The sequence below is a fragment of the Molothrus ater genome, chromosome 27 (assembly GCF_012460135.2).
Source record: "Molothrus ater isolate BHLD 08-10-18 breed brown headed cowbird chromosome 27, BPBGC_Mater_1.1, whole genome shotgun sequence".
NCBI classification, from domain to species: Eukaryota; Metazoa; Chordata; class Aves; order Passeriformes; family Icteridae; genus Molothrus; species Molothrus ater.
Window position 1 is genome coordinate 3195261 of NC_050504.2, and position 22240 is coordinate 3217500.

The 22240-nt window shown below is 56.4% G+C and overlaps 1 protein-coding gene across 1 annotated transcript; it reads right to left on the bottom strand.

Annotated features, from left to right (window-relative positions):
- Positions 1–1488: 1488 nt before the first annotated feature.
- TNS4 (tensin 4) lies at positions 1489–11330 on the bottom strand. The gene is made up of 12 exons (XM_036398978.2): positions 10838–11330; positions 7074–7500; positions 6514–6923; positions 5620–5706; positions 5060–5179; positions 4718–4810; positions 4385–4462; positions 3924–3995; positions 2774–2942; positions 2408–2476; positions 2161–2187; positions 1489–1635 (listed from the first exon to the last, which is right to left on the bottom strand). The coding sequence occupies exons 1-12, from the start codon at positions 11328–11330 to the stop codon at positions 1506–1508; spliced, it is 2175 nt and encodes a 724-aa protein (XP_036254871.1). The 3' UTR covers positions 1489–1505.
- Between the last annotated feature and the right edge of the window lie 10910 nt (positions 11331–22240).

A 22240-nucleotide genomic window follows, 5' to 3' on the forward strand; every position in this document is an offset into this window, starting at 1 on the left:
GCTGGTGGCTACCAGGGCTGGCTGGGCTCGGTGGGGCAGCACAACCCCCCAAAGCACCGTGAGGGGCCAAAGCCTTTGCCCGTCCCCACTTCCAGTTGCTGGTCCTGACCAACAAAATAATAACAAAAGAGTCCAGCTCTGGGGGTCCTGGGACTGCCCCAGGGTCTCAGGGCTCAGGACCCACAGCCCAAACTGCCTGTGACCTTGGGGAGCTGCAGCCCCTTGGTCCCTGCAGCATGATGGGGAGAGCAGAGGCATCTGGATCCCTTGGGCACCAGCTCCCAGGCCCACCCTGCAGTGCTGGGTTGTGGCTGAGCAGAGCTCAGGGCAGAGGGACTGGGGGGACAAAGCTGCTGCTGTCTCCTTCTGGTGCCCCATGTGCTCCCCCTGCAGTGACCCCAATATCTGTTCTGGTCATTGCCAAGAGTGGCCACAGCTGGACCCCTTCTACAGCCTGACTGGAGCACAGGGACTCTGCCCTGTGTGGATCTGTTCAGCTGCTCTGGAGCAGAGCAAGTGTCTCCATTGCTGCCATCCTCGTGGTGTTGTTGAAAAATATTCTATGGCTTTGTTGAAAACACCCCTGCGAGGGTTTGTTAACATGGGGGCCAAAATTAAACCAAAGCAGAGGCACCAAATGAGAAATAAGGTAGAGAAGAGCGTGGTGGCCTCAGAGCTGCTTTCTGCTCTGAGCTACAGCACGAGCTGACCCTTCAGCTGCTGCAGATCATGGCAGCACCGTCTTCCTCGAGGCCCTGCCAATTTACGTCATCTGAGAATCCGGCCCAAATTCAGGCAAGTCATTTCCAAAAACCCGATGATGTTTCACTGTCATGGAAATGTCACCATTTATTTCCCAGCTCTCTCCAATGCTGGGAGGTCGAGCCCCGCCCGCAACCCTGCACTGCGTAAAAGGGCAGGAGAATTTCCCAGCACCAGGAAAAATGCGCTGCTCTGTCAATTCCTGCCTGTGGATGCTGCTTGCTCCTCGAGGGAAGCAGGTTTCCAGCAGGACTTAGTCATTTTATACACTTTGATTTGCAAAGCTGCCTCTTTGTGCTGCTCAGGGGGCGATTCCTCCCCCAGATTTTCCCTCCCTGCAGCACTGGGGTGTCAGGGCTGAGTCCCCAGCTCAGTTCAGCTCCATGACCTCCCCCAGCCCAGACACCCCAAGAACAGGGAACCTCATGGCTGGTGGAAACCCCAGCCAGAGCATTGTGGTCCTTCAAAGCAGATAGTCCAGTTGAGGGACATTGGTTCCATTGAGAGCACAGCTCCCATCCCTTTCCCAGGGCAGCCAGTGCCCCATGGAGAGGCTTGGAGGGGCATCTCATCCCACCAGAGCTGAAAGTCTTTAGCTGAGGCTCCTGATGCGGTGGTGCATAACAAAAAATTTCAAAATACGTGCTGTTGCCAAAATGCAACCCAGAAGCAGGAGAAGGGGAGCAGGAGAAGCTCAGCAGTGTGTGGGCAGCTGCTGCCCTGAGTGTCCCAGGGCTGTGTCCCTACGGGCTGGGCAGGAGCTGGCGGAGCAGGTCGATGACAGGGGACACTGGCTGCACGGTGTCGTACTCTGCAAACAGGTGACAGAGGTTCTCCGAGTCTGTCTGGCTTTTGGCCACGAACCCAAAGATTCTTTGTGAAAGAAAAGAGGCTTATTCAGTTTGCATCCAGGAATCTGAAGGAATAGGCTGAAACCAGCCCAGCCACAAAGCCAAATCCCAGTTCCAGCAATTCCACCTTGGCCCGCTCCCCAATCACGTTTCCTTGGAAGCCAAGGAGCCGGGAGGAGCATTTTTGGCAAGGCTTCCCCAGCTGTGAAAAGATTCTTGAGCACAAGGTAGAGCCAGATATAAACTCACTTCCTGAACCCAGCACAAGTCCCTGGGAAGGCTGTGGGATTTGGATGAGGGGTTCTGCATGAGGGGATGTGGAAAACTGGGCTCAGCCAAACCTCTCATCCAAACCTACAGAGCAACCCCCCCTAAAGCTTCACCCATCAGTCCCACGCCTCATCCTGCCACCATGGTAACTTCCATCACATCCCCTCCTCATTTTTGAGCTCATTCTTTTCTGCTCTGCAATGCAGCCACTTCCCAAAGCAGCAGCATTCCCCCGGATTCCAGCCCCCCACTCCATGCAGGACGTCCCTGCTCTTACCTGGAGGACTTGCAGTACTTCTGCCACCTGGGGGAAGAACAGAATGGGAGTTGCTCAGAGGCTGATGTTTAACTCATTCCATCAGCTGCAAAGCCAAGGGTTGTGTTTAGATCCACCCCAGCACGGTGTGCCCAGGGCAGTTTTATGGGATTTGGGATCTGAAGTGGTGCAGAGGCACTGGGAACCACAGGGAAGGGAGCACAGCAGTGGTGGGTGGTTCTGACAGGCATGGCTGCCCAAAACTCACTTTCTGTTCTCAGGGTCCATCCCACAGAACCTGATGGCAGCCAAGGGGTAGTGTCGTCTGAAAAACACCCTGGAAGAGGAGAGGGGATCGTTAGGAAAGGGAAGGGCCTGGGAAAAGACATGAATTTTCAAATCCTGTTATGCTTGTGGAAGACTGAGGGTCTCAAGGCATCCCAAAACCCCAAGCCTGAGTGCCGCTGGTTTCCTGCCATGCCACCAAACACAGCATCCCTTGCTAAAGGGTCACACCCATCCCTGGATGGTGACATGGATTTGTCCAACCAGGACAGGTTTTCCTGAGGCTGGGCAGTGAGGAGGGAGCTGCCTCTCCGTGACTCCCCCTCCTTTGGCCCATCCAAGCTCTTACTTCCTCTGGACGTCGGTCAGCGTGACGCCCTGCTCCGTCACCCTGAAGTGCACCAGGGTTGGGGTGGGCAGTGTCTCCAGCTCCAAGGTGCAGGAGATGCCCTTCAGGATGGCTGGGGCTCCTGTCAGCGTCTCCACGTTCACTGAGTTGAGGTACAGGACGTTGCACACTGCAAGGACAGCACAGCTCAGCACGGATGTGACCCGGGCCAGAGGCAGGGCTGGGTCCCAGGGGTCATCCTGCAGATCCCTCACATGGACCCGGGTCAGGTTTGTTTTGATGAAAATTAAAAGATTTGGTGACTCAGAAATTCTTCACTAATTTAGTTTGGTTTGCTTTAATTCTTTGCACTAATTGTTGTAAAAGTCAAAGTATTTAATTTCCCGTTTCTAAATGTCACATTTGCTGGGGTTTTTTTTTTTCTGTTTATTACATATTTCCTTTAATGAAAAGCAGAAATACCCCAAGCTAACGAAGGGCTGACAGCCAACCTAAAACATGACATTTCAGGCTGATTGAGCTGTTTAAAGGGCTGTTCTGGGTCAAACTAAACTTTCCAGCCTGCCAACTGATTTTTCAGAATTTCCAGCAAAACAAAGCAGTCTCCAGCTCCCCAGCCTGCATTGTGACCCGTCCGTGTGGTCTCCTGCCCTTCATTCTTTGCTCTCACCTGGAGCTCACCCAGGCTGAGGTGCACAGACCCTTCCCCATCCTGCTCTGTCATTCCCACATGTGCCCTGTAAGGGAATTTCACCAGCCCCTGACTGCCCATCCCTCTCCTAAAGCTCCAGATGTTCCACCCCCATTGAAGCCCATCAGGAGAGAGGCTTAAAAATCAGAAACTCTTTAAAACTGTGGAACCCGGGGGTCTTTGATCAGCCTCATGACCTCAAGAGCTGTGTTTTCAAGCAACTTGAGGACTCAAAGTTTCCTTTCCTTAAAAATATCAGGTTTCCTTGCAACCCAGGGAAAAATCTGCAGAAATCCTGCAGTAAAAAATCAGTAAAATTCATTTTACTGCAGCTATCTCCAGCCTCATGGGAAGCTGGAGGGGGATGTCCCACCAGTGCCACCCCACCAGGGGTGACCTGCTGCTGTCACAGCGTGCCCAAGGCTGTCCCCAGGGCCAGCAGCTGGCTCCTGTCCTCACCTGCAGTTTTCCTGGCCAGGGACAGGGCAGGTTCAGGAGCGCAGTCAGGGCTGTCCTCTCCATCAGCGAGATCTGCACAAAGGACAAGCAGCAGTGATGCCACAGGCCAGGCTGAGCTCGTCACCTCTTTGGCCTTTCCTTATCTCGCAAGAGGCTCAAAGGCACAGGACCACTCTAATTGCAAGGGTTTAGAGCAGTAATTAACTTAATTGTGCTTCATTTCCCTCTCCATTCACCTCTGATCTCCCACTCCCACTTCCCTTGCCCCCAGCGGGAAGGAGCCACCGCCCTCCCGTCCCCAGGTCAGCTCTGCAGGTCCCTGCTCCACCTGCAGCCAGGGGAGCGGCCCCTCGCAGGCACCCGGAGGGGGGCTCAGACCCCTCCCCACGCCAGGACCTCGCCCACCTCCCCGGAGCAGCGGGAGGGGCCGCCCAGAGCCTCCCTCCTGCTGCATCTCCTACCTCGGGTGGGGATGCTGAGCTTGCAGGGCAGGGCCAGAGGGGTGATGGAGTGCTGGTAGACGAAGGCAGAGAGGCTCCCTGCAATCAGAATTGTGAGTTTAGGGGGGGGCTGCTGCCTGGAACCCCCCACCCACAGACCCACAACAGCGTCCCAATAGGGAGATCACGTTCCTGCTTTGGAGGCACGGAAAGGGCAGGCAGGACCTGGGGCTGGGGGGTTCCTGTGCTGGCAGGTGTGCAGCACATTCACCTGGTCCTGGCTGGTGCTTCCAGGGGCTTTGGGAACAGCTCCTGGGGCTGCCAGGGCTGCTGTGGGCACAGCACCATCCTTACCAAAGTACAGCTCCTCGCTGGCGCCCTTCAGGTGAACCCCTTTGGTGGAGGACTCGATGAGGAAGTGCCGGACGAGGTCACTGCTCTCCTCACCTGCAAGAGGAACCACAATCAGCATCAGCAGCGGCCCCAGTGCCACTGTGTCACCCCTGGCAACCCCAGAGTCCTGTCCCAGGGCATCACTGGAGCTGCTTTGTGCCACCATCATGGTGCCAGCCCCTGTGAGAAGCAGACACACAGGGGCTCTCTGCCACAAACCAGAGTGGTTGGCTTCTCTGTGGGTTTATTCTGAGTAATTTCAGTTTAAACCCTTGAAGCAGCCCCCCCCATGCACCCCCTTACCTGTCTGGCTGCCCGAGGGAGAGCCAGGAACCTTCATGGCCAGCCCGAAGGAGCCCCGGAAGGAGGTGCTGTCCCTCACCAGGAACGTGCCCGGCTCCTTGTTCCTCAGCAGCTGGATTGCTGTCAGAGCACAGGCAGGGGCTCAGCCAAACACAACAGGTGGGAACTCCCTGCCCTGTGCCCTGCTGCTCTGCAGGGAGTCCCTCCTTGGCAGCAGCAGGAAAAGCTCTGGAGCATGTGCCAAGGACACGCACATCCCTGGTGTGCCACCAACTGCAGCGTCCCTGCAGGGCCCTGGCTGGGTCCCACAGGGTCCCTGCAGTCCCCAGGACACTCAGACCCTGCCCAGGCTGTGCTGTGTGACAGGCAGGAGAAGCTTTGCTGGGCTTGGAGGACACCGAGGGGCCGTGACACAACCCTTGAGAGGGTCCCTCCACACCCATCAGCCCCCAGCAGGATTTGATTTGCCCCCACTGAGCCCCCACAGGGACACTGGGGAGCTCTGGGGACGGGCCAGAGCCCGAGGTGAGGTCACACCCACAGAACCTTTCCTGCCTCACCTCGGTCCCTGCTGATGCTTGGCTTGAACCAGAATTTGGACGTGTCCATCACAAACTTCATGGTGGGCTGCCCAGCCTTCAGGGGACCTGCAAGAGACCACAGGGTGTCAAGGCCAGCAGGAACCTGAAGGACTTCCCCAGATGGCAGAGCCCAGTAAAGACATTTCTCTCTCAGGGTGGCCAGGGCTGAAGGCTTTTCAATCCTTTTGAATCCTTTCCTCCCCACTCCTCAGAATAGCTCGTTCTCCATGTAATTATCTCTCTTGGCAGGCTGTGATGTAGTGCAGAGAGGGTCACATGGAATCCCCTGGCAGTGCCAGCCTGCCCAGCCCTGCACAATCCCCTGGACCATGGGATTTACACCAGGATCTGACCCTCTTGCTATTCCCATAAAGATTCCAATTAAAACCCTCTGCCCTGAGAGCTGCCTCTGCTCATCTCCTCCAGAGAACAATAGCCCCAGTGTCTGCCCTTGAATGAGGGACCTTGTGAACCCTGGTACCTTTTGGTGTCCTCAGAGCCAACGGGAACCCCAGCCCCTCCTCCCAACCCGCTCTGGGTCTGCAAACAGGACAGCACAGCACAGAATGATGTTTCTCATTCTCAGGTGCTATAAATAGGTGCATCTGCATCTCCTGGAGGGAGCAGAGCATTCCTGGCTGCTGAGCCCATGTCCCAGGACACCGGTGGGCAGAAAGCTGTGCCTAATGCTGGGTCACCACCCTCAGCCTGGAGACCACCCGGACCACGGGGAAACACAGCAAGAACCTCTCATCCTTTGTGTCTATAAGCAGAGGGAATATAAGCAGCTAAAGCAGAGGGAAAACGGGGTTTGCCCCCCGTTTCCCAGCAGTTTTGGGCTGTGCACTGCTCCCCACCCTGCCCGTGACTCACTGTCTGAGAGGCAGCTGAGGGTGGGTGCTGACTGCGCGTTGTTCAGGCCCCCGAGCCTCGAGGCTGGGCTGCAGCCGGCCAGGGGGGGCTGTTTGGCAGAACTTGGGGGGGCTCTGGCCAGCTGGGGGGGTCCATCTCCTTGTTCCAGGCACCCGTTCACCAGCAGCACTGGGATGTCGGTGGCCGAGGTGAGGATGGAGGGGGGGCAGCTGCTGGCCTGGCCCTTCTGGGCCAAGGAGGTGCTGGGGGAGGTCCCTGCCCGGGGCTGGGGGGAGCTCTGGCCAAAAGCCTCCCTGGGGTGAGCCACGATGCCTGAGGAAGGGGAGCAGGGGCTGCCCAGGGAGCTGGAGGGGGACAGGGAGGCAGCGGCCGAAGCATCGGAGTCGTCGTTGTGGAGCGAGTGGGTGCTGCTGCAGGAGGGAGACAGAGCACAGATCAGGGGGTTGTTCACACACAGAAACCCTGCCAGCCACTGCACCAACCCTGCAGGGCATCATCTGCCAGCCCAAGGAATGAGGGACTGCCCTGTGGCCCTTCCAGCGGGCACAGGTGGCACTTACCTGCCCAGGATGTAGCTGGTGTCAGAGCCAGGGCTGGTGGAGAGCTGGGACACCCAGCTGCCCCTCTGCCGGGCCCTCAGCACCTGCACGGGCTTCAGCAGGTTCTCAACACCTGGGGAGGTGCTGAGGGCCCCGGGGCTGCAGGAGGCTGTGTCCGTGTGTCCTGCCAGGCACTGCCAGGGAGCGCTGCTGCTCTCGGATGCTTTGCTGCAGCTCAGCGTGGCTGGCTGGGGACTCGGGGGTCCGGGTGGGCTGGAGAAAACCACGCTGTCACCGGAGCTGTATTTGCCTCCCAGTGGCCCTTTTTGGGGCAGGAAGCTGTTGGTCTGAGGGGACCTGGAGAAGGGGGTGCCTGAAGGGCTGGGGGAGCCCTGTGGCAGGTCAGGCCCCGTGGCTCTGCCTGGTGTCAGCTCTATGTACTTGATGTCTGCAGAGAGAGAGAGAGAGAGGGGAGCTCATGAAGGATCTGGTGTGTGCAAAGCTCTGTGAGGAACATGTGTCTGTTCTTCCTGCTGGGAATTTTGGCTCCCCCTCTGCAGGGCTGGGGGTCCAGCAGCGTGTTGGGGACCCTGTGGGGGCTGATTCCTCACAGAGCCCAAGGTGAAGCGATGCCCTCAGTGCTGGCAGGCTCCCAGGGAAGGGGGTTACGTGCGGTCACGTCTGGCTGCTCAGACCCCCCTCGCCAGCATTACCCAGCCAGGGCCTGCTGAGACCTGCAGCCAGAGGAGGGTGTTCCCTCCAGCAGCTGCTCTGTTTGTACCTGACTCAAGAGAAAAACACCTGGCTGCTCCCCCCGGGGTGACGTCAGGTTCGGAGGGTGGCCCTGCACACCCTGGGCAGAGGGGATGTCACCTGGCCCCAGGTACAGCTGGGGCAGTGAGGCAGTGACAAATCCACGTGGCACAGGGGCAGATGCAACATCCTGGTGTACAGCACCAGCCCTGCTGGCAGCAAGCACAGACCTGGCAGGGGCTGGCTGCTCCCTCCTCCTTTCTCCCACCCTGCACAGATCTCTCTGGAGCAGTCTCTGTGCCTGTGTCCTGCTCAGAGCCAGCCCCTCCACTTGCCATTAGTGACACAGGAACACACCTGACAGCATCTCCTGTCCAACAGCATCAGTGGAACCTCACAGCCAGCACCAGGAGCGCCTGATGCACATCAAATCCAGGCTTCCTTGGACAAAGCCAGCATTTCTGGCTGAGCTGGAAGAGCCCTTTTAGCAACTCAGACTTGATTTGAGTGCTTGCAGCGATGGCAGATTCATCCCATCCCAGGGGAGCTGCTCCTGTGGTTAATCACTTAATCACTCCAGAGCCAGAGGTGTGCACCTCCCTTCCAGCCTGGACGTGCCCAGCTTCGCTTTCAGCTCCTGCTTCTTGCCCTGCCATGGAGTTCAGCAAAGTTCCCTTTCTCAAAGGTGTTTCTCAGAGAGGGAAAATCCTTTTTGCTGCAGCAAAGACAAACTGCTCTGACAGCCCTGAGCTCCCTGCCCGTGGTGTGACAGGTCCTGATGGACCTGCTGTGTTAGCAGCTCACAGCATCAACCCGAACTCTGGGGCAGGGAGCTGGATGAGCAGGAAAAGCACAGGGCTGTACAGAAGTGATTCCCTGAGCTCCTTTGTGCCAATCCAAGCAGAAAATTGGATAAACACAGCCAAGGAGGCACTGGGTGTGCCAGGAGGGCTGGTCCCCAGTGGGGACACAGCTGGATCAGGGCAGAACAGAGCCAGAGCCAGAGCCTTGCCCCTCCACAGCCCTGTTGCCAGCAGCAGCTCCTCCAGTGCCCAGCCTGGGGGCAGCTCTGTGTCCATGTGCCCTGGCACCAGTGCTCAAACCCTTGCAGTGAGCTGGCCAGATTCTTTTTGTCAATATCTCCCCAAAATGAGAAAGAAATGGGGATTTTAATTGTTCTTTAAAGAACTGACAAAAGTCTGCACACCAGGCTCAGGAGGCCTTTTACCTCCTACTTCTCTGCCTTTGCTCCTCTTATCACCTGTGGTTAAACCTCAAATATTTGCTCAAGACCTTGGCAAGTTTTCCAGCATCAAGGAGTGGCAAAAGTGCCACAAACACGGAGCCCAGATGTCACGCAAGCCGAGGTCTGAGCTCTCCTTTCTCCTCTAGGATCTAGAAGGATCCAGAGGGAACAGAGCCTCTCATGAAAGTGCCTCCTGTTGCTGCAGCATTTCATAGATTGTGCTGAGCTGGAAGGGGCCCATCAAGACTGAGTGCCATGTTTAAAGCTTCCTCATGTTCTCCACTAAAAAAGACAAGAACAGGCCCCTTTCACCTCTCTTGTGCACCCTCAGTCCCTGCCACCCTCACACCAGGGCACAGGTTGCAGGGCTCGAGCAGGAGCAGTGAGTGAACACTGCACTATGGAGGAAGTTTGTGTAAAAAACCAAGAGCTGTTAAAAGAAAATGAAAGCTGGAGTGAGGCTTTCCCCACTGAACTCGTGGCCAGCTTTCCAGATGTTCAGTTCTAGATTCTCCAGACCATTCGCACGTTACCTCTGGAGCTGCTTGGGGCTCCAGCCCCTGAGCAGTGGAATGGGTCAGGCAGTGAGCAGCCAGAGCTGGATCTGCACTTTGGCACAGTATTTTATCTGCAAGGCCACCCTGTCCATCCCAGCAGGAAGCAGACACTGTCTGCTCTGGAACTGCCTGGCTCCTGCAGTGCTGCTGCCTTGCTGCAGCGCCAGCACCCTCACACCCACCTCATCCTTCTCCTTATGTTTGCATGAGGGCTCAGGGAGAATTTCATTTTTTTTTTTTTTTCTGTCTTTAACATCCTCACATTTGACTTTGCTGTGGAAAGAAGCCTGGGGACTGATTGCTGAGGTATTTCCATGTGTAAAGGCAAGGATGGGCAGTAAAGCTTTTGGGAAGCAGTGAGGCTTGAGGCACCTGAACCACCCTGAACCTGTCCTGTCAGCAGTGTCAGCTCCCCATGTGCTGGGGCTGCCCCATGCACAGGGTGTTGAACACCCAAAATGAGCAGGAGAGCCCAGGCAGGAATAAAAATTCAGAGTTTGGGCTGCAGGGATGACAGGGAAGAGTTGCACAAGGGGTCACATAAGGCACTGTGAGCAGAGACAGGGCTGGTATGTGCTGCTGGTGCCTTGCCTATGCCAGGTATGCTGCCCAGGGAGTGCACAAGCCCTGGCACAAGGGTTGGGAACACTTAAATGGGATGGTTGTGCAACACTCGATACCTTAGCCCAGGGCTCTGGAAATCTGGCTGCAAACCCATGTGCTCCCACAGGCCAAGTGTGACCCTGGGAAAGGTTCTGCTGCCCTTGAGGGGAGCAGGGTCCTCACTGGGCATCCAGAGCCCGTCACTGGTGGTGACAGCTGGGATTAGAAGTTTTCCAACAGCTGCGAGTCCCATTTGTAATGAGAATTGTTTTCTTCAAACACAGGGAAATGAACATCAGGTAGAATCAAAAGCTGTTTTCCCTGTTCCTTTCTGGACCCCTTTGAGCTGCCTGGACATGAGATACATCAACAGTGATCAGAGAAGGGCTGTGGAAGCACTGGGGTCAGGCAGAGCTTGGATACACAACTCCTGCTCCTTAATATGGAGCCCTGATGTCAGGACACTGATCCTCTGGGGGACAGCAGGGAATGTCCCTGGTGCCCATTTCCAGCCTCCCCAGGAGCACAGGACCTTGTGTGGGTCCAGGGGACAGATGTGTGCCCAACCAGGCTCTGATTTTCACCAGATGGGAGCTTTGGTGACCCGAGTGCTGCCTTTGCCTCACCTATTGCCTCCTGCTCCTGCTTCTTGGTGGCTGCAGTGTCACCCTGAGCAGCAGGCTGGCCTGCAGCCCTCACTGGCCTGCACGGCAGTGGCTGGAAGGTGGGATCAATCTCTAGGATCATCTTGTTGAGAGTCTCTATGGTTATATCCAGAGAGGGAGACATTGGCTGGTCCTCAGGGCCCGTGCTGTTGTTCTCTTCCTCCTTAGGCTGGCTCGGTGCAGGGGGTCTCTCCAAGGAGGAATTCTGCTCGTCCTTCCCCTGCATGTGGGCAGCCACATGCTCTGGCAGGGGCTGGGCTCCACACCTGGGGAGCAGGTGAGCCTTGGGGTGCACCATGGAGGGGGGCTTAGTCCAGCTCTCTGTGGAGTAGTAGACGTACTTGCCCGGCAGCCTGGGGTACCCAGCTGGGTGCAGGCTCTTGCTTTCCTCCGGCGAGGAAATGCACACAGTCTGCCCAACACGCAGCACGTGGGATTCTATGACCTGTGACATGCTTTGGTTTTCCGCTTTCACAGCTCAGAGGCCAAGGGAAACCTCCTCCTTCTCCTTCTCCTCCCTCCAGCAGGGACCTCAGACCCCGTCTCCAATCCAGTCTCCAGCGGAATAGGAATCTGAGGAATGCAGAGAGGAGTGGTTACACAGGCATGCCCCGGGCAGGAGCAGACTCCAAATCCCCGTTTTTATGGACTTTTCCACTGGAGTGAAAGCTGGAATTCAGCTCATATGAAATCAAGTCCCCCTGTGCTGCTTTTCCAGCCCCTCCAGCCTCTGCTCCCAGCGCCACAGCGCAGCCGGGCAAGCACATGAGAGGCTCGTTGGCAGCAGCTTTTCAGGATACAGAGGCCTAAAATGGAATCCTGCTTTTATTTGCTTATTTTTCTGGATTAAGAATGAAATGAAGGCTCTAGCAGCCTTCTCATGGGAGCCTGACCCCCAGGAGCCAGCAAGGCTGGAGCCCTGTGGGGCAGAGAGCTGGAGCTGCCTGCCAGGGCAGTGTCCTGCAAGAGGGTGTACAGCTAATCCAGGATTTCATTTTCCTGGTACAACACAAGTCTGGAGGCCTGTGGACGTGGCTGCTGCCTCAGTGGTGGTGCTGCTAGAGGACTCTGACTGCAGATAGGCTTTGAATACTTTGCTTTAAGCAGAAAGTGTTTTTTTATTCCCCATTATAAACCCTTATGGAATGAGGTTGGCTTCCCTCAGAGGTCTGGGAAAAAGGGTCTTAGGATGCTGTTTAGAGGTGGGGAAGTTGTCCTGCTGCATCAGCAATCAAATGGGGTTCCCCCATCTGCTGCTCCCCTGCTGCTGGGCAGGAGCTGTCCTCTGCCACCTTCACTCCTTTGCCTTGGGATGAGGACAGTAACCCTGCACCCCTCTGTACCCACTGTGCCAGCCCAGATCTCCGTGTTGGGGACATCCAGTCCCTGTGTCAGCACCACACCATCCTCTCTGGCCCCTGGGGAGGGCAGCCCTGCCAGGGACCACGGGGGATGCAGAGTTGCAGAGCCAAAGCTTTGCTGGCAGGAGTTGATGCCCCAGCTCAGGGCTCCCTCTCCACATCCTGTGCAGATCTGGTGTGTGACACTCACAAACAGAGGGGTACACTGTCACAGACATCTTTTATGAAAAACCCTTTCCTTAGGATTTTTCCTCCTGAGAAGCTGAGAGGTCTCAAGAACAAAATGTAAACAATGGTTATCTGCTGCTGTGGAATGCAACAGGTGGGTCTTTGATTAGCCCATGTTAGTTGTTTCTAATTAATGGCCAATCAAAGTGAGCTGCCTTTGTTATCATTCCTTCCTATTCTATTCTTAGCCAGCCTTCTGATGAAATCCTTTCTTGTATTCTTTTAGTATAGTTTTAATATAATATATATCATAAAATAATAAATCAAGCCTTCTGGAACATGGAGTCAGATCCTCGTCTCTTCCCTCATCCTCAGACCCCTGTGAACACGGTCATTTTACACTTAGTAAAATATTTGTCCTGCCCTGCACCAGCCTCCAATGGCAGACTTATTTACTCTCTTATCCCGGGCTGATTAACGATGGAGTCACAGGATTAGGAAGCAGACACATTGCTCCCAGGCAATCCCTCAGCCCCGTGGGCGCGGGCAGGAGCTGGGCTGGTGCCCTGCGTCACCGCCCGTAATCAGTGACTAATTACCCTGCCAGGTGTCGAGAGCCGGAACGGGGGACGGCTCCAAACAGGGCAGCTCTGCCCTGGCTGAGTTATATAACCCCGGAGAAGCCCCATATCTTGCTAGAGAGACACCCGCGCTCATCAAATGTAGGGAATTCGAAGCAAAACATCGCTGCTGCTGCTGTCAGCACCCGGCCCGGGCGAGTCAGGGCAGGTAAAGCCTCTCCAGGGCTTCCGAGAGCTGCAGGAGTGAATAAATACCTCAACCCCATTCACCTCGCTGTCAGCCCGGCCCCCGCCGTGTCTCCTGAGCCTCTGAGAGCTTCCAGTCCCAGGAGTGGGAGCAGGGCCGTGCTGCAGGAAGGGAAGCACCTCTGGAGCCTGAATTAGACAGCTCTGAATTGTTGCTAATTATTCCTAGAGGTGGGAACCTCTGGGAATTTGGGGCCGTGCTGTTGCAGCCAGGTCTGCCACAGTTCCCCGAGGGGATGGACTGAGTCTGGAGCTGGTTATCCCTGTGGAGAACCAGCTGGGAAGGGATCTGCCAGAAACTGGGGGGCAGGTGGGTGGGGGGGCTGCAGGTAGCGGGGTCCCTCCTCTGGGGACAGCCCACGGTGCCCTCCCTGCTGGCTGTGCCATGGCCAGCACCAGCCCCTGGCTCTTCCTTGGCATTCCCAGAGCCCAGCACCAGCCCCTGGCTCTTCCCTGGCATTCCCAGAGCCCAGCACCAGCCCCTGGCTCTTCCCTGGCATTCCCAGGGCCCAGCCCCAGGGCACAGTGGGTGCAGGAGCAGGCTGGAACCCAGCCCCCTTTCCCCCTTTCCTAGCTGGCCAAGCCAGGGCTCTGCCCACAAAGTTTTTGCCACCTCAGGAGTGACAGCACAGCTCTGCCAGGGGGTGCAGGGTCAGAGCCCAGGTAAGCAGATGCCCACCTTGGGTAACCACCCAAGCTCTCCTGGCATGGGGCACCGTGTGCCACAGCAGTGCCAGCTCTGCGTGAGAAGCACAGCGTGGTACCAGGCTCGGAGGGAGCGTTTGTTAAATATAAAAAGCAGAGTCATTCCAGGTCAAAAACACAAGCGAGATGGAGTGAAAATTGGATTCTCCCCTGGGGAGCAGAACTGCCTGGCTCCAGTCAGCATCCACAAGACAAGGCTGGTTTTAATTTAAGTAGGTACAGAAATAACGTGCAGTATGCATGAACCAGGGCTGTCGGGGCCTCCAGGAGCATGCACGCAACAGCTTCCCTCCTTTCTTGTACTCCTGCCCTGAGTTTTTGATCTTTCTCAAGTGTGATGCTGCCAGAATTAGCCTCCAAACCTCATTTCTCCTCCCTTCCCTTCTCTCAGTTGAAGTGAGAGGTCTCCCAAGCTCCTCAGAGGAATTTTGAGCCTTGGCTGTGGGGTTTTGTGCTTGGAGCAGCAAAGGGGAAGGGCTGAGGTGAAGGAGGAATCACAGGGTGGCTGCTGGCCACCAGCTGTGGGCAAGTGCTGCCCACAGAGATCAGGACCTCCCCAGAGCCACAGGGAATGGCAAGGGCTGGGCAGGGAAGAGAGGCCAGGCATGGGCACGGGTAGGAGCCTGTACCACATCATGCCATGATTCTGGGGCAGAATCAGAGGGAACCCCAGCAGTGCAGCCATACCCAGACTGGCTGGTTCAGCCAGGCCTGGGAGATCCACTGGCTGCGTGGAAATTCCAGGGAAGGAGCTCTGTTGTCTCAGGGCTAGCACAGAAAGAGATGGAAATATGGCACAAACACAACCAGACTGGAAATGGCAGAACTTCCGCTACTGGAAGCAGACTGTGGAACAGAACTCTGTCTAAGGCGAAGGTGACAAGTCACAGATTTCACAGGCAGATGGACACTCTTAGAAATGTCCTCAGTGAGGGACCTGGAGCTGCAGCTCAGCCCAGTAACCCCAGTTCTTGGCAGGCACCCCTGAGGTAGGAAAATGAGCCGGGCTGGGGGTGCCAGACTGGGACTGGAGCACCCAGGTGGGGCAGGGGGTGGGGTGCTGGGTTTGGGGTGCTGCAGGGCACAGGGTGCTGTGTTTGGGGGGCTGCAGGGCACAGGGTGCTGTGTTTGGGGGGCTGCAGGAGGTGCGGGGCTCTGTTTGGGGGGCTGCAGGGCACAGGGTGCTGTGTTTGGGGGGCTGCAGGAGGTGGGGAGCTCTGTTTGGGGGGCGGCACGAGGTGCGGGGCTGTGTTTGGGGGGCTGCAGGAGATGCGGTGCTCTGTTTGGGGGGCTGCAGGAGGTGCGGGGCTCTGTTTGGGGGGCTGCACGAGGTGCGGGGCTGTGTTTGGGGGGCTGCAGGGCACAGGGTGCTCTGTTTGGGGGGCTGCAGGAGGTGCGGTGCTCTGTTTGGGGGGCTGCAGGGCGCTGCTGGGCGCGGCTGCCAGGATCGGGTGCCCCGGGGCCAGGGCTGTGCGGGCACACCCCGATCACCGCCCGCCCTTCCCAAAGCCGCCGGGCACGGCTCAGCCCCGCCACGGGCCTAGCCCGGGGATGCTCACAGAGCAAAGTCCCTCCTCTTTCCTCTGCAGGAACCCCCCAGCCCCGCTCTGGGCACCAGGGAAAGGGCAGAGCTGGCAGCGCTGCCCCGCAGCATCGCCGGCAGCTGCGGGCTGGGTGTCCCAGCGCGGTTATTTGGAGCTCAGACATCCGAGCCGGGACACGGCCTCGCTCCCTGTCTGTGCAGACCCCAAAACAGCTCAGCCAGCTGCCAAGGCTGGTTGTTTTTCCTTGCAACGTGAGCCCTGGGAGCCTCCCGATGACAAGGCTGTAACGCATCCCCTGGCCAGGAAGGGCAGAGGGAACTGCTGGGACACCCAGGATTTCCAGAGCTCATTACACGCGGTTTAATCGCTGCGAGGGCTGCGGGCGACTTGCCTGGATTAGAGGGGCGTGCTGAGGGGGCTGAGGAAGAAAGTTCCCATGGTTATGCTGTGTTTTCCCTGCAGAGCAGGGAGAGCCACGGTATCACATGGCAGATATTAATATAGCCCAGCTCCGCGGGGTTCCAGCACCTGGTGCCCCGAGGAGGGGCTGCCCGAGGGGGAGTTTGTCAAAGCCTCCTCCCTCTCTCAGACACGAGCGATTAGGAGCCTCAGCAGCAAGGAAAAGGAGCGTTTGTGAAATCCCAGCCACCATCTCGGTATCTTCCCCAGCCCCTGGAGCTGCACCATGGGGCAGCATCCACATGAGCAGTGCCAGTGCAGGAGTTCGGTGGGGCAGTGAGAAACCTTCCAGTGCAACCCGAGAGCATCCCCAGCAGGAGCCACCCACCTCCAGTGACCCCCCTGCCTCCCCCCTCCCAAAATGCTGCTTGTTTAGCAACACTTCAGACTTCTGGAAGGGTCTCCAGGCTTTTGGAGGAGGCGGGCTGTCAGGAATGTTGAAATCGCTGCTCCAGCAGCTCCCCCTCCCACTGCCTTACAGCCTTTTCCTCTCCTGGGACAGCTCTTTCCCCTCTGGCAAGAGCTTCTCCGGGTACAAGAGCAGCACAGAGCCTGGTCTTCCTTTCCAAGAGAGGTCCCAGCACAGCAGGAGAAGTTTCCCCTCCCCTCTTTGTGGGTGAGCAGTTGACATGGGGGGGGCTCAGGGACAGCAGAGTCTTTAGAGCAGGGTGTCTGTCTAAAAATAGGCTAAATTAGCAAATCCTAAGAATGTTTGAGATGAGTTACAGGAACAGACACTAACGAGCTCCTCGGAGCACAAGCCAGGATGTTTCTTCTCTGAGACCATGGGAACATCTCCCTCCAGCCCTTGTGGGACTCAGTGGGCAGCATCAGAGGAATCTGCAGTGTAAGAGGCTCTTTCCCTGCATTTCAGGGGTGCCAGGGGGAGGGAGAGGGTGGCAGCTGCTGCACAGGGAGCTCTGCACACTGCAGGTGTTTCAGAAGGGCCCTGAACATCTGTGCTGGCCTGGGCACATCTCCTGCAGTGCACAGGGCTGCAGCCAGGCCTGGAAACCTCATGAAGAACATGCTTCAGGCTCTTCCCTTGGGTCCAAGCAGTAGAGGTGGGACTAGATTAATTTCCTCCCCTCCTCAGACTCCATTTTCCTCCCAATACACCCAACCTACACCAGCAGCAGATCCAAGCACTCCCACCTGCAGCCCTGGCTGCACAGTTTCTATGCCATCCTCCTGATAATCCCCTCTCCTCTGACACAGGCATGGAGGCCCAGAACCTGGTTTTGGTTTCACAGCATTTTTGGTTTCACAGCACGGGGTTACTGACCCCATTCCCTGTGCTTTGACCTTCCTGCCTGGCTGTGGTTCAGTGGCACCACAGGGCCCTGAGTAACTCAGAGCCCCACACAAACCTCTGCCCCCACAGGGCACTTTTATTGCCTTGAACTCTCCACAATTCCCACACCACAGCCTCCCACGGGGAGGAAGGAGACACTGGAGCACACAACTCCAGCCACTTCACCTCAGCTGAGCTCACTTGAGGCAGAGGAGGAAACATGCACTTGGACACATACACAGACAACAAACACCACTGGAAATCTTAAATAGGCTTCCAAAGGGTCAGAAAGGTAATTGCTCATGTCATAAACCCCATGGACTACTGAGAAAACCTCAGAACCTCAGCTAGAGCAATATGCATAATTCCACACCACTGCTCCCAGCACTATCCAGCAACCTTCCCCACCCTGGATCACCACAGCTCTGTTTCTGCCCCCTGGCAGCACTGCTGGGGCAGGAACAACCACATCTTGTCTTATTTGAGATGCCTGAGGAGCAGATTCCTCCCGAGGCAGGAGAATAACCCCCAGCTAAATGCAAAGCAGCAGCAAGAGGAGCGATGGAAGGGAAGAATTGATTTGAGCTGCACGCAGCATTAGCATGAGAACTGAAAGGGAAATAAAAGGACTTGGAAGAGGCATGGCAAAGGCAGAGCTGGCCCTGGCAATCAGCACTCGGAGGTACCTGGGCTCGTTATCCCCACTCCTGCGCAGCTCCTCTGCAGCACCTCCAGCACCTGGAGCTCATAAACCACAAGGGTGGGTCCGTGCAAGGAGCGGCTCCTCCGGGAGCTGGGATTTAACGGGAGCCCGGTCCCTCCCACCTGGGCCGAGCTTCGCCTCCCCTCCGTGCCCCGCAGGTGTGGTGCGAGAGGGAAGCCCCAGACGCGGGGTTTGGGGTGGGAGCCGGGGCTGGAGAGGGGCCAGGCTGCCCCCGGGGCACCCGGCACGGGCAGGGAGCTGCCGGCAGCTGGAGCACAGCAAGGTAACCCTGGGGCAGGTGAGGAATCGGTGCCACAGCTGCCAAGGGCTGTGCCTGCCCTGCATCCCCCGGGATGCAGCCCCAGCACAGCCCAGCCCTCCCCTCAGCCATGGTGGGCACTGTGCTTCAGCCTGTCCGAATTTCAGCTGCCAGCTGTGACAAGAAATGAAAAGAGAACAAGAAGTTTGTGTTCCTTTCCAGCTGGAGCATTGGAGTTGAGTTCCTCCTGCTTCTTTTCAGGGGTACCAAGGCAGCACAGACGCACTTCTGGGAGGAGCAGCAGACCTGGAGACAGCCTGTCCTGGGTGACTGCCTCGTGGCAAAGGTGCTGCCTTGAGGAGGGAGATTGGTTCAAAGGGAAAGCCATTATCAGTCTGGTTAAAGGGCGTCTGTCGCCATCCAAGGGTCTGCCACGCCGTCATCGTTGCTAAATTACAGGCAGAAGACTGAAAAACCTTTCAGTTACCTTTCAATGTGTTGAAAGGTAACCATGTCTCAAATATGTGTTTGCAGTGTCCAGCCCAGAGCAGACAGGCCCGAGTGCTGCACTCAGCATTCCCACCCTGGGAGCAGGGGGTGATAAACAACCCCCAGCATCCTTCTGGATTGCTGGACATTTTGGCTCAAGGGTTTCTTCCAGTGTCAGTGGGCACAGAGCCGTGGAGCAACCTTTAAAACCATGTCTCTGAAATACCATTTTTCAAGGAAACTGCCTATTCTGCTGCCCATAAACGCCTTGGGCTCGCTGCAGTGTTGCCACACTGTGAAGGGACACTTTGAAACGTCTGATTTTATCAGGAAATAGGCCATATAAACTCCCTGCCTTAAATTCCTTCATCTCACTTTACAATCTTTCCAACCTTTCATTTATTACCAGCCATTGTTTTTTCCTGTCCTACATCCCTAGGCAAACAGTTTGACATGGAGAACACAGCCCCTTCCCATCTGTGATTGCAGTGGGAGTGATTTCCTGGCAGCTTTCCTTTTCCTGGCTGGTAAAATTCACCTGGATGACATCCTTGGCAGATGGAATTTCTAACCTGAGGACGTCCAGTATCACACACACATCAGCCTGACTCCAGCTGGAGGAGCCAAAGGGGACTAATGTTAGGTTGGGTCCCTCAAGCTGAGCATTTTCTCTGTCCTGGGGTGCTTGGGTGGTTATAAAGGACAGGGAAGCACCAAGGCTGGGGAAAGAGGAAGGTTTTGGCAGTAGAACAAGGTCACTCCATGCTCTGGTCCCATTTGCAGCCAGCTCAGAGCACACACAGGCTTTCACTCTGTTCACAGCCCTGGGAAGCTCAGAAGGAGAAAATGTGTTCAGGGTTAGGCACCTTCTCTGGAAAAATCACCCCAAAGTGACCCTGGGCTGTGCCACCCCATGCCAGTGCCCAGCTGCAGCCAGCACCTGGCTCCCTGATTGGATGGGGATTGGATGGGACTCACCTGTGAGCCAGAGTGGCCTCCCCAAGGAAGGCACTGTCACCTCCCTCCAGTGTCACCTCCTCTGTCACCTTCCACTGACATCTCCTGCTGACATCAACAAGCTCAGCAGCCCAGAAATCAGTGCAAAGCTGCTGTGTGCTCACAGCCAGTGCTGGCCCCAGGCTGAAGAGGCCTCTGTGTCCTGGAGTGATGCAATTCTCTGTCAGGCAGTGCGATGTTGCTGCCATTGGCACTTAGGAAGCCAAATTGCAATTCTTGTTCTGTCTTTTCTCTCTGCTTTTCTGTCTGTGTTGTGCAAGGCATGAGGAGATGGCCTGGGGGAGCAGCTGCTGTAGGAAATGGTTTGTTTGTAGCAGGGCTGTCAAACTCCTCCCCAGCGCTGAAGCAAATGCAGAGATATCACAAGACCCCTCAGAAAAAACATCATTTACCTCTTGGCTTTGACATTGCTGGTTCTGCAGTGAGGCCAAGGAGTTCAGTGGCTCTTTGGCCAAGCTGTTACATTTTCTTTGTGCTCTCTGTATCCACAGAGAGAAAAATTAATGGGGTGCAGGGAGGGTTGTCCACACAGCAGGGTGTTCTGCCCTACCCCTGAATCTGTGTCACACAGGTGTATAAATGTTACATCAGGGCTCTGTTACCCCAATTAGAACCCAGGTTACACTGAATTTACTGCAGAGGTTCTGAGTTGAAGCAGCAATGCCACTCAGTGAAAATCCTGCAGTGAAACTCCCACCAGGAACAAGCCTCTGCCTCATCCTGGGTTTTCCCACCCTGAAGGCCCTGAACATTATTAACACATCCCTAAACTTTATAAATGCTGATATAGGTGTGAAAATGGGCAAGACCACGGTAGCATGGATGGGATGGGGTGGTCAGCAGCAAGTTAATGCCACTTTTCTGTTCCCAGGAGGAAGCAGAGGGAAATGGGGAGGAGGGAGAGACTGACTGGGGGACAGCACTCTGCTCACAGCTGGAGATGGCCAAGGAAAACTGGAGTGGCCACAGGACAGGCTGGGGGAAGAACAAGAGAGGCAGAGAGCCACAGAGCCCCTCCTGCAGGGCTGCAAATGTGTGGTTCCTTGTTTCTGGGATTTGAGCAAAATAAACCCCCAGACACCGAGGAGGGAGCCAGCATGAAAGAACATTTTCAGAGGAACAAATATTGGTGATGAATAAGACTTGGGAGTGCTTCCCTGGAATGCACCTGTGCAAACGAGGAGGAGAAAAGGATGAAACATCCCTCTCTTTGTCACCTCTCCTTGGGACTGAGGGGTTGGTTCCTGAGTGAGGGGAGGGGATCCATGGAGCTCCAGGGGCTGCTGGATGGGGTGATCCAAGGGAAGCCTTGCATCTGAAATGTTGGGGCCACACAGGAGGGCTGGAACCAGCAATTGTCCTTCATTCTGGGACCCCCTCTCAGCAGTGGCTGCGGCAGAATTCTCTGTGACCCCTCTGAAGGAGCCTCCTCTTCTTTCCTCGGCTAAACCCGACCTGTCTGTGCAGAGCAGATTTCTGCAGGCATGGCCCTACCCAGGACGTGCTCATAAAGGACAAAGTATGAACCTGACAGCTAAAAAAAGAACAAATAAAAGGCGTGAATTGGCCCAAGCAGCTGCTCTGCCCCGTGTCCTGAGTTGCCACTGACACCAACTCTCTCCTGCTACAGGCTCTGGAAAACCTTCCAGAAGGTTGAAATGAAGTGAAATGAAGTGACACCATGTCCAGCACCCCAGAAGTGTCATGGGAAGTTGATGGAGCAGTAAATCTGTGCAGAAAGCAGACTGCTCCTGTCTTCCTCCTTCCTTCTCCTCTTCTTCCTCCTCCAGCCTTCCTCCTTCCTCTGGGGCCTTCAGAAAAGAAGAAAACATGTTAAGTGCTGCAATACCTGGCTGAAAAAGCCACAAAGGGCTGTGGCATTCTGGGCATTGGTGGCACAGCTGGTACAGAGCAGCTCCAAAGGAACCCTCTGAGGGGTTCCTGCCCTGCCTTGGACTCCACCAGTGGCACAGAGAAGATCCCAAACACCCCCAAGGGTCTCTACCTGGGTCCAAACTGCCCCAAAAAAGCCCCTTCCTCTGGTGTGGGAGCTGCTGGGCACCGTGTCCAGCCCTGCTGGGCCTGTGTGGAGCCTGAAGCACTCAGCACTGGGGGGGGGATTGAGCTCCTCGGTGTTTGGGGAGCCCTGGAGAGGCTGTGCTGGGGCAGGGACAGCCCCTCACACCTCCCCCAGACCCTGTTAGCCCCGGGGCTCCTGGAACAGCCACGTGTGGCTGCAGGGAGCTCAGGCTTCCTCGCCAGGTGAGTCACCCTTTTCATGGAATAACAAAACATATTTACTCAGAAGGGTGACGAGGCCCTTTGGTTGCCCCGAGGGGGTGTTAATCAGCCTCCTCTCAGCGAGAAAGGCCCTTTTGTTTTCTAGCCCTCACAGTTACGATTTTCACGGGCTGAAAGTGCGAGGCCCCGGGGAAGTCACATCGTGCTTGGGGAGCATCGGAGCCGGTGGGGAGCAGGGGAAGGACAAAGGGTGGGGGAGAGCTCCGCGGTGTCTCCGTGCCCTGCGGAGGGGCTGGG

Bases quoted from the DNA above. Each gene is read 5' to 3' on its own strand.
- TNS4 (XM_036398978.2), bottom strand. From the start codon at position 11,330: ATGTCACAGGTCATAGAATCCCACGTGCTGCGTGTTGGGCAGACTGTG. The intron at 5,707-6,513 runs GTGAGTCACGGG...GGTCTCTTGCAG, and splicing joins CCTCAGCTGCCTCTCAGACA to GTCCCCTGAAGGCTGGGCAG. The intron at 4,811-5,059 runs GTAAGGGGGTGC...TTCCTCTTGCAG, and splicing joins TCCCTCGGGCAGCCAGACAG to GTGAGGAGAGCAGTGACCTC.